This window comes from Octopus bimaculoides, chromosome 7 (genome assembly GCF_046866305.1).
Source record: "Octopus bimaculoides isolate indiv1 chromosome 7, ASM4686630v1, whole genome shotgun sequence".
Classification (NCBI taxonomy): Eukaryota; Metazoa; Mollusca; class Cephalopoda; order Octopoda; family Octopodidae; genus Octopus; species Octopus bimaculoides.
This window is the reverse complement of record NC_142934.1, coordinates 46990992-47003026: the sequence shown is the minus strand read 5'-3', so window position 1 is coordinate 47003026 and position 12035 is coordinate 46990992. Positions and strand designations below refer to the sequence as shown.

The window sequence follows — 12035 nt, the reverse complement described above, 5'->3', positions numbered from 1 at the left end:
ACATATAATGTTCTGATCAGTTCTTGGCATGCTTCTTTCTCATACTTAAGTACACATGCATGAATATTGTATTGTCAAATGTAAATGGTTAAAATATCGAATTAAATTGAATTACTTTTAGTGACAGTTTTAAACATATTTTAATATTTCATCTAAACCAGTGTTTCTCAATTATTTTTTACCTATGGGCGCCCTTGGTTCCTATTTTACTTGCATGGACCCTCCTAAGCATTCAATGTTTTAAAAAATCCTTCAATATTTTCATCATTAAATATTATTTGAAACTGTATTAAAAAAAATTTGTTAAAATATTTTGTGTACTGTAAAAGTATAACTACTTTATTGCATGTAAATTTTAGCTACAAAACCTTATGTGGACCCCACCAAAGGGTCATATCGACCCCGGTTGAGAATTACTGATCTAAGCAAAAGATCTAAATGTCAGAAAAAAAAGAAAAAAAACACAGCAAAACAAAAGAGCAACAATTTTTCATTAAAGGGACTTTTGAGTGTGACTAAAGAATATCATATTATAAAATACTATGTTGTTTAATTTTAAATTGTAACATGAGATCTTAATTTTATTTTATTTTACCAGAGGGTAAATGTGAACTCACTAAGGTGGTAACATGCAAACTTGAAGTACACAGTGATATGATAAAGAATAATGGTTCTTACTGCTCGTAAGTTAATTAAAAATTACTCAGTTTGATGAAGCCTGTCATCTGCTTCTTATATAAGCTTTTATTCACCAAAGCCTTACAACTACCTGCTAATTATTAACCTATGTTTTCTTTATCCTCCTCCTCTCCACATCCTTCATCTCTCACTCAGACTCCTTGTCTCTTCTACTGCCATGGTGGTAAGCCAGTAACGGAACCTTTGTGTGGTCTTGTGACCTTCAAGTAACAGAAGCTAAATATCCTTAAAAACCACACTCTACTGCTTGTATAAAAGGCAATGGCACATTGGTTATTGTGATTCTAGATATATCCTTCTAGATATATCCTTCCATCTATTTATAAGCTTTTTAATCCCATCAATGTAAAACTCTTTTGGTTTCAAAGCGAAGAACTCTGAAATGTCAGTTTCGACCTCCTCCTGGCTTGCAAAAGTTATGTCCCTCAAATGATTCTGTAAACTACAAAACAAATGTTAGTCTGAATGAGCAAGGTTGGGAGAATAAGGTGGATGAGTAATTTTTTCCCAACCAAACTCTTCGATCTTCTGTGATGTGATCTTTACAGTGTGGAGTCGCGCATTGTCCTGATGAAACATTACTCCTTTTCGATTCACTAAAGTGGGTCTTCTTTTCTTCAAAGCTTGGTTCAAATGCTCTAATTGCTGACAGTAGACTTGAGCATTAATTGTTGCATTAGGTGGTAACAATTCAAAGTGAATTATTCTTTTGCAATCCCACCAGATAGAGAGAACTTGTTTCCTCATGAAGTTCCCTTCTCAGTTGTGGTTGAGCTTTTTCCCTTTTACCAAGCCACTGTTTACGACATTAAACATTTTGATAGAAGATCCATTTTTCATCACCAGTCACAAGTCTATCCAAAGAGGGTGAAATGAGTTCATGAGAATGGAGTGAAGAGCAGATGTGAACTTGGGATTTGCGATTGCTTTCGGACAATTCATGAGGCACCCATTTTCCAAGTTTAGGAATCTTTCCAAGTTGTTGAATATGACGATGAACAGTTGTATGGTTTGAACTAAGCTTTATTGCCAATTCTTCAACTGATAATGCAGGATTTTCTTCAAGTAATGCCTCAAGGAGCTTATCATCAAACTCAACTGGATGTCCTGTTTGATCTTCATCTGCAAGGCTGAAATCTCCACTTCTGAATTTTGCAACCCATCTTCTGCAAGTTCTTTCATTCAAGCATTCTTTCCCGGAAACTGAGTGTATGTTTCAAGTCGCTTCGGCTGCAGAGTTTCCTTTTTTGTACTCATAAAGCATTATGTGCCTGAAATGCTCTTTGGATATTTCCATGTTAGAAAGTGTTTTAATCAAAGAAATTTTAATTCTATTATTCTGTAAAATAATATTTAATTAGTTTAAATGTACACAAATGCATAAAAATAATTTTTAATTCCATTAGACAATCTAAAATACTATTAAATTTCATTCAATTTTAAAAATGGTAAAATCGGACAGAACTTATGGGATAACCTGATACTTTGTGTTAAATGAATAGACACTCCTAAAATCATTAGTTTCCTCTTCCCTTATGTAACATACAAGATTACTAAATTTTATTAACTGTTCTGTGCGAGGTAGTATCACAAAGTTCCTGGACTAGTAATAAGAAATAACCTGTCTACCTAAGTTCTAACATCAACGCCTTTGAAATAGGCACCTTGCACAACAATATACAGGTCCCAGCATCACTGCCATTTTTCAAAGCCAGCTTGGAAGTAATTTTCTGTAAGTGAGTTGAGGACCTTCTGTGATTCATTCTGGATCTTGACAACAGTGTTAAAATGGTGACCTTTGAGCTGCATTTTCATCTTGGGGAAGAGATGAATGTCATCAGGTGCTAAATTTGGTGAATATGGCAGGTGCGGAAGTGATACCATGTTGTTTGTGGCAAAAAACTCCCATGCAAGGAGAGCTTGGTGACAGGGTGCATTGTTGTGATGAAGAATCCAATTCTTCATGCCCACAGATCTGGTTGTTTTCAGCGAATATCCTTCCTCAAATGCTTCAAAATATTACAATAGAACACTTGATTGATGGTCTGGCCCTGGGCACAGAATTCTCGATGCACAATACCACAGATGTTGAAAAAAAAAAATCGATGAGCATGCTCTTGATTGAGCTGCAGTTCTGTCATGGCTTTTGAAGTGCTGTACCACTGGAAATATGGAATGCACACCATATTCTCTAGCATACAAGTTGACATAGTATATAGTGTAAGCACTTTTAAAATCCTGCTCTATTTCACATGAAATGTTTGGTCCTCCAAAGTTGACTTGGAATATACATAGACTTACTTTTTTTGGTTTTAATTTTGGTCTGAAATATTCAACTTGTATGCTACAAAATATGGTACAAATAATATATATCATTTATCTTTCCCTTCTTTCGTTCGTTAGACCGGCCATGCTGGTGCACGGCCTTGAAGAACTTTTAGTTGAATGAATGAACCCCAGTAATTGTATTTTTAAGCTTGGTACTTATTGTAACAGTCTTTTCTTGCTGAACTGCTAAGTTACAGGGACATAAACACACCAACACTGGTTGTCAAGCAGTAGTGAGGGTTAAACACAGATTCAAGCACACACACACACACACACACACACACACACACACACACACACACAAACACACACACACACACACACAAACACACACAAACACACACACATACACACACACACACACACACCATGTGGTCGGGAAGCAAACTTCTTCCCACACAGCCATACCTGCATCTATAGAAATTTATAACTACTTTGTTCTTTTCTCCAGGTACCATCCGAAATATCGTAAATGTTTTGATAACACTGACTGCAAAGGCTTGATGGATGCTCAGGATAAATTGATGGAAAAATACTGTGGTAAATATTAGTATTCTTTAATTATTTTTTATTGGTTTCAATTGTTGGGCTGAGGTTTTGATTTAAGTTGTGTTTCTTTGTTTGTCTGTGGACAAGATATCTCAAGAACCACTGGATGAATTCAGATGAAACTTTCAGAATGTTTGGCCTCTTGACTGGCACGAACTGATTAGATTTTGGGATTGATTCTGGATTATTAGTTATATTTACTTTACTTTACGTGACTACGATCTCACGTTCACTTTCAAGTCTTTCTCAATTATCTCCCTTTAGGTTGTTTCCAAAGTTTTATTTTCATTTGCCTATTATTAATTTTATTGGCGTCTCTATCTTAGTAGAAACTAATGGATAAAGAAATCAAACTACATAAACAAATGGCAGAAAAACCGTTCAAAAATTAAAGAACACTAACATATTTCTATAATATATATATTATATATTATGCATACATATTAACACTTTACAGTATACTTACATATATACATATATCTATGCATCAATCTAAAACAACAGGAATACTAAAGGAAGGCTAGAATTTAAGAGAAGAGAAAACCAAAATGTCTCATGCTATTCATTAAAAAATTCCTTAGTGGAACTTATTATTACTATCCCACCTTTGAAATTATTTTGAACAGTGAATTTGGTAACCTTGGCTTGTATTAGATAGGTTAAGCTATCTAAAAAACAACAACAGCGAAAACAACAACAACGACAAACACTACCAAACCCTGGAAAAAAATCCCCTTGCTACCCACGCCACCTTCAACACAAAAGACAATAAAAACGACACCAACAATCGAAAACAAAACAACTCCTGGAAAAACATCAAGAAGTGAAAATACAGGAAAAACATAAGAAGATGCAAAAACTGATTCCCCCTCACCTATATTGCATACACCTTATCCAAATAACCAACAACCAACACCAAAACAACAACACAACCACTTACAGAAACACACACAGACGCTTACAACATGCACTTATCCCCTTCCGATTCCTCAGAACTATCATTGGAAGATGAAAGTAGTGAGGAATGGCAAATAGCCAGAAAAGGAAGGAGGAAGAGGAGCAAAAAAAGAACGAAAGCAAACACCAACAAAACAGGGAGATACACAACTCCCAAAGACATTTCCAACTCTAATACAAACAACACCAACACCATGAAAACCATGCTCACAGCCATAAACACTTACAACACTAAGTTGATGAAATATATCAAATCGTAAACAAAGATTACAGAAAATGACGTTAAATCGAGCAACCACCCATACACAACACCACCAGAACACATCAAAATTTACCACATCACACCAACATTGCAGCACACACTAAAATCCCTGTATCCCAATGCGGTAGGGGGATGTCATAAATGCCTATAGAAAAAATATTACAACAGCCTCCTTGATGAAAAATCAAAGGAAGAAACAAAACTTTCGAATGGTAATTAACTCTCTGTTCCTTTTGTTTGTGTTTTAAAGCACACAACCCAATAGGATCATAATCAAGATTGGTTGTGTGAATGTGCATGGCTTGGGGTCCCCTTGGAAACAAGGATACCTCTTAAATAACATAATGTAACACGATTTGAGAATGATAGCCATAAGTGAGACCAGACTCCATGAACCACGGGCCCTAAAGTCCATGTTTGGGTGGTAGTGGCACTGCGGTACTTTATCTCAAGAGTCTGGATCTTGAAGTAAAGATGATATTCGTAGACCCGGAGGGTAGACTGCTTATCCTGGATGTCATCGGCAGAGATGGGTTCCACTTTTCAACTCCTAGCAGTCTATGCACCGCCTCTAACAGGTTGGCCAGATTTCTTTCGATGTCTAGAAGTATTCCTAGGAATGTCTCGTCCTTTACTTTTAGTGGGGGATTGAATGCTACCTCACAGTCATAATAACACTGCTATAAGCGCTGGATTATAGTTGCGGGTTTAACCCATTTGTTTCTATATTTCTGTAAACATATGCTGCCTTTGTTTCAACTAATTTTTGAAACTCAAAACAATGCCATTTTGGGAATCAAAATTACGAGCTCATGATCGTGTGTGCCACACCTTAAACACTAGGCTACACACACACATACATGGTGCAAGTAAGAAAACGAAGAACGAATATAGCACATCTTTATTACTAGTAACAATGGGGTCAAAACCTATGGTAATCTCATTAACCCATGAATAAAGAACATTTATTCACCAATGCAGTGTCGAGCACTTATTGTAACTTTTCGATATTATCTATATATATATATATATATATTAATAAATTATAGGGTAGCAAAAAAAATTTTAGAAATTTTATTTACCACCAGTGGTCTAGCGAGAGTAAAAACACAGTCAATAGACTATGTATTATTCATTTAAAATGTAGAGATGCCTATAATAGGACATCTACCCGCTAGAAATAGCAGCAAAAGACTACATACCACAAAAATTAGGGATAATTTCGAAAGGAAATGAAAAATAAAAACTTTTACCAATATATATATATATATATATATATATATATATATATATATATGTATACATATAAAAGCAAATAAGTAAGAAAGATGTCCAGGTATCAGTACATTACAGCCTTGTTACTTATTTGCTTTTTCTTCACCTACCTTCGAGCTGTGTGGACTATACCAATCTGGCTTGGTGCCTCAATTTAAGTACCTACTCCAATTGAATCTTAATTATATATTATATATATATTAAGTGATTAAGCTATTTTATTCCTTTTCTATGGTGTTCTGCCCTACCTGATTATTTCATTTCATTTTTTTATTATTTTATAATAGCTTTGGAATTTTGATATGATTTCTTTTTTGATATTACTTATCAATTTGAATCAAATTCTTCAACCACTTCTTGAATTTTCTTCCTTTGAACACTAAAGATTCTGTAGGTACCGAAGATTCTGACACGTGTTCTGAGGAACAAGAAAAGACTTGCCTGTCGAAATTTAGATACTTGTCACAAGCCAAGGATAGTAAAAAGAAGATATGTAGGTAAGAATATCTTAAAAGCACTCACAGGTATTATTTATGTTCCCTTTCTTATACAATTCTTTGAATCCCTTTTATAAAGAAGAGGCTGATGTGTGACTAGAGATGCAAAATTCCATCGATGGAATTCAGTCATGAAAAACATAAAAATTTCGTGTTGGATTTAAGAGAAGTTTTAATATTTCTAGTGTTCTATTTACAGTGTGTATTTACAGAATGCATGCAATATATATAAGCATATATGAATATATGTTTGTATGAATATATAAATATCTATAAAAGAGAGTTTGTGTGTGTATGTGTGTGTGTGTGTATGTTTGTGTGTGTGTGTGTGTGAGAGAGAGAGAGAGAGTGCACATATTTGTTCCTTATGCATTCGAAAACTAAGTTGCTGATTTTGATATATGGGGTATTAAATGATTCAGTAATCTTCTGCCTACCAAATAAACTTTATTTTCATCTACATATTTTCTATGTTATCTGAACAACCAGCTATAATTATTTGAAAAACCTTGCTCTACAACGATGAGGTTTCATTAGAAAGTGAAAATAGTTTCACACTTTCAATTTGAACCAAAACTATGTAGGGGACTACTTCCATTACTTAGATGTCCAAGTAAGTTATTTGATCTTTTCTGCAATCTAATACTTTCCAGATTATTCTATCCGTGCCAAGGAGGCAAACTTTTTGTAACAGTTCTACTGGGCACTCTATTCCAATTTCCCTTAAATTCTTCTTGATGCCTTCTGATACTGTTCCCAAGGAACCAACAATAATTGGCACTATCTTCACCTTCATTTTCTATAGCCAATCTATTTTGTATTTATCTATCTGTCCACCTTCAAGAAATCTGAACAGCCCTATGCAACTTAAAGTTTCATGGCCATCTTAGAGAAAGCTAGCTTATCGGGTTCCGTTAATACACACACACACACACATGTATGTATGTTATATTGTTTTTTTTTCTGTCTTGTTTAAGGGTCTACTTTGATATTGCAAAGTGTCTTGTCCTGTCTCACTGCAAATTACGAAGATATGGTGGTCTATTTAAGGCCACAAAGGAAGCCTGTGGTAAGTAAGGAATAAAAGAGTTTGGCAGGGTGGGTGTGGGGTCAGATTATGTGTATTGCAAAGTTTTTGCCGATTGAATATGATTAGCTTTTAATATATTGAGTATTTATTTTGCTTGACATTAATAAAAATAAAGTTAAATCATGGTGACTGATAGACCCTCATATGAAGCAAGAGGCCGTGTTTAATCTTGCAAATGTGGTTACACAGATTACATTATGGCTCTTGTGTGTCACTGTCTCCATTCATTCTGCTATGGACAATGAGATTCACCTATGTGTTCAATTTCTACAAGTAGTAAGGAGCACTGGCCTCTTGCCAGACTTTGGTGCCTGGGGGTGCTTCAGAATATTCCCAGTGGGGACTAATTTGTATTGCAGGAAGATTTTTGTAAACTGAATTTTCTAAATCTAGTGCCATCCAGTACACCACATTAGCAATGGGCATGAGAAAGCAGGCTTTTGTTTTAAAGCGGGGTTTAGTGTTATACTTACCTATTCTTTTCTGTTTTTCAGAGGGTAAATGTGAACTCACTAAGGTGGTAGCATGCAAACTTGAAGTACACAGTGATATGATAAAGAATAATGGTTCTTACTGCTCGTAAGTTTATTTAAAATTACTCAGTTTGATGAAGCCTGTCATCTGCTTCTTATATAAGCTTTTATTCACCAAAGCCTTACAACTACCTGCTAATTATTAACCTACGTTTTCTTTATCCTCCTCCTCTCCACATCCTTCATCTCTCACTCAGACTCCTTGTCTCTTCTTCTGCCATGGTAATAAGCCAGTAAGGGAACCTTTATGTGGTCTTTTGACCTTCAAGTAATAGAAGCGAAATATCCTTAAAAATCACATTCTACTGCTTTTATAAAAGGCAATGGCACATTGGATATTGTGATTCTAGATATATCCTTTTTGAGAAAATGCTGGAATAATCGTCAATAGAACAGCTTTGGATGCTGGGTACTTGATTAAAGTTGTATATACAAGCAGACAGATCATATATTGATCTGAACATGTTTTAACATAGCTTCCTAAAACTAATATACATGGATACTTGTGGTAGTAACACTCTGATAACAGGATTATTAAATAAATTGAAATTTCAGTTCAGCAGACTAAAAAGGTGTTTGCCATCACAATATGGCTGAAGGGAAAGTGCCACATAACACATCGTACTCTTTCAATCTGAGACAGCAGAAATCTTTTAATGTTTTTCTTGAGAACATCACATTTCATGTATCCTTCCTATTTAAGGCAGTAGATTGTGATTTGATAGAGATCTTGCTGGTATTGAAGTTCTTTCAGTGGGCCAGTGAAATAAAGGTCTCAATGAATAGAGCACAGACTGAGTGCTATATTTATGGGGTAACAGGGTCTGAAAAATAGATGGGAGGGTCATGGTTGTAATGTATCAGGTTATCCCATAAGTTCTGTCTGAATTTTGAATAAAGAATACAAGAGATCAAATGTTATATTTAATTGAAATTTAATCATCAATGTACTTCCCCTGATTATCTATGACTTCCTTCCATCTATTTACAAGCTTTTTAATCCCATCAACGTAAAACTCTCTTGCTTTCAAAGCGAAGAACTCTGAAATGACAGTTTCAACCTTCTCCTGGCTTGCGAAAATTATGTCCTTCCAAATGATTCTGTAAACTATGAAACAATCTATCTTTTAAAATCCTGTTCTAATTCACATGAAATGTTTGGTCCTCCAAAGTTGTCTTGGAATATACATTGACTTACTTTTTTGGTTTTAAATTTTGGTCTGAAATATTCAACTTGTATGCTACAAAATATGGTATAAATAATATCTTTTATCTTTCACTTGTTTCACTCATTAGACCGGCCATGCTGGGGCACGGCCTTGAAAAACCTTTAGTTGAATGAATCAACCCCAGTAATTGTATTTTTAAGCCTGGTACTTATTGTATCAGTCTTTTCTTGCTGAACTGCAAAGTTACAGGGACATAAACACACCAACACTGGTTGTCAAGCAGTAGTGGGGGATAAACACAGACTCAAACACACACACACAGATATATACACACATTTATACAACAGGCTTCTTTCAGCTTCTGTCTACCAAATCCACTTACAAGGCTTTGGTCAACCTGAGGCTATGGTAGAAGGCACTTGCCCAATGTGCCATGCAGTGGCACAATGGTCTGAACCTCGAACCATGTGGTTGGGAAGCAAACTTCTTCCCACACAGCCATACCTGCACCTATAGAAATTTATAACTATTTTGTTCTTTTCTCCAGGTACCATCCGAAATATCGTAAATGTTTTGATAACACTGACTGCAAAGGCTTGATGGATGCTCAGGATAAATTGATGGAAAAATACTGTGGTAAATATTAGTATTCTTTAATTATTTTTTATTGGTTTCAATTGTTGGGCTGAGGTTTTGATTTAAGTTGTGTTTCTTTGTTTGTCCGTGGACAAGATATCTCAAGAACCGCTGGATGAATTCAGATGAAACTTTCAGGATGTTTGGCCTCTTGACTGACATGAACTAATTAGATTTTGGGATCGATCTGATACCGGACAAGGATTCTGGATTATTTGTTATATTTACTTTACTTTACATGATTACAATCTTATGTTCACTTTCAAGTCTTTCTCAATTGTCTCCCTTTAGGTTGTTTCCAAAGTTTTATTTTCATTTGTCTATTATTAATTTTACTCGTGTCTCTATCTTAGCAGAAACTAATGGATAAAGAAATCAAACTACATAAACAAATGGCAACAAAACCGTTCAGAATTTAAATAACACTTTTATAATATATATATTATATATTATACATACATATTAACACTTTACAGTATACATACATACATCATCATCATCATCGTTTAACGTCCGCTTTCCATGCTAGCATGGGTTGGACAATTTGACTGAGGACTGGTGAAACCGGATGGCATCACCAGGCTCCAATCTAATTTGGCAGAGTTTCTACAGCTGGATGCCCTTCCTAACGCCAACCACTCAAAGTGTGTAGTGGGTGCTTTTACGTGTCACCCGCACGAAAACGGCCACGCTCGAAATGGTGTCTTTTATGTATAAACATATATTTATGCATCAATCGAAAACAACAGGAATACTAAAGGAAGGCTGGAATTTAAGACAAGAGAAAACCAAAATGTCTCATGCTATGTATTTAAAAATTCCTGAGTAGAACTTATCATTATTACCACCACCTTTGAAACTATTTTGAATAGTGAATTTAGTAACCTTGTATTAGACAGGTTAAGCTATTTATTACTGCTGCTAAATTTTCTACAGCCATCTTCACATTTCATGACTACCATTGGTGTCCATCAGGTACCGAACAAGGATTTTGGGTTATTTATGCTGTTTTTTTACTTAATTTTTGAGAGTGGTCAGGTTCATTTTTAGTATTCTCATTTGTGAGAGCAGTTGAGTTTATTTCAGATATTCTCATTTTAAAAATAATCTCTGCCAGATATTTAGTCGCATTATTTGTTACATTTAGTCTCTCCAGGTAGGGGTTTTCAATTAGGTCATTTTTAGGTGCACCTTTGTGTATTTTCCCATTTTTTTGTGCCTGGAGACATGTAAAAATTTTCCTAGAAATCTGGAATAGTCCACATAGACATATCAAAGTAACAACTCATTCTGAATATATATATTTTTAATATTTAATTAAAAAAAAAATTTTTCTTTGCAGAAAAATGAATAAATCTTAAAACGTGATGACAGCACTATCTTCAGCAAACCTGTTTTAAGAAATTATTGTTTTAAAAGTTCTGCATAATAAAACAATTGGTTAAATGCATCTGTATTTGAGTTGTTGTTTCAATTGTTTTCAATGTAAATCTTCTGTTTCATCACTAATTTTCTTACTGAATCTCATTTAATACATTTTTGTCAATGCAAAGGACTTGACATCTAATACTTTTTACAGATGCAATCAATTTTTTTCTACTAAGTCTAAGGACAATCTTCACAGAAAATGAGTATAACAAACTAAATAAACACTCATCATGCAGATGGTGTCTAATAAACAATTTTACACTCCCACCTCCACTACACCAATCATTTACTTAGTGATTCTTTCTTCACTATGTCATATGTAAGTGCACATAAACACAAGTAGGCTTAACGCATATATTTACATAGAATACATGTAAATATATACATTAAGCTTGTATCTATCTGCATTTCTATTTTCATATCAGTTTGACAGGGATTATTCTTATAGCAAACTTTTGATGCCAGTGGCACCAGTTCTGAGCACTGCTGAGACCCCCTTCGGTCATGAAAATTACCCTCTGAGGCACAAGTCCGGGCAAGGTTGTTTATGGAAAGCCAGCAGTCACCCATGCATACCGGCCTCCCCTCTCCATGCCACCAGTGTTATCCAAG

The 12035-nt window shown here is 34.9% G+C and overlaps 1 protein-coding gene across 2 annotated transcripts in view; it reads left to right on the top strand.

Moving 5' to 3' along the window:
• The window catches only part of LOC106880807 (uncharacterized), a 55174-nt gene extending 43729 nt beyond the window's left edge, over positions 1–11445 (top strand). Inside the window, exons 16-22 of one of the 2 annotated variants that reach the window (XM_089355259.1) lie at positions 599–683; positions 3479–3567; positions 6465–6567; positions 7545–7636; positions 8152–8236; positions 9907–9995; positions 11338–11445. In XM_089355259.1, the coding sequence (XP_089211385.1) occupies positions 599–683; positions 3479–3567; positions 6465–6567; positions 7545–7636; positions 8152–8236; positions 9907–9995; positions 11338–11345 (551 nt within the window). In that variant the 3' untranslated portion in view covers positions 11346–11445. Of the gene's footprint in view, positions 1–598; positions 684–3478; positions 3568–6455; positions 6568–7544; positions 7637–8151; positions 8237–9906; positions 9996–11337 lie in introns of both variants that reach the window. The other variant, XM_089355258.1, reaches the window with a different exon arrangement.
• Positions 11446–12035: the final 590 nt, after the last annotated feature.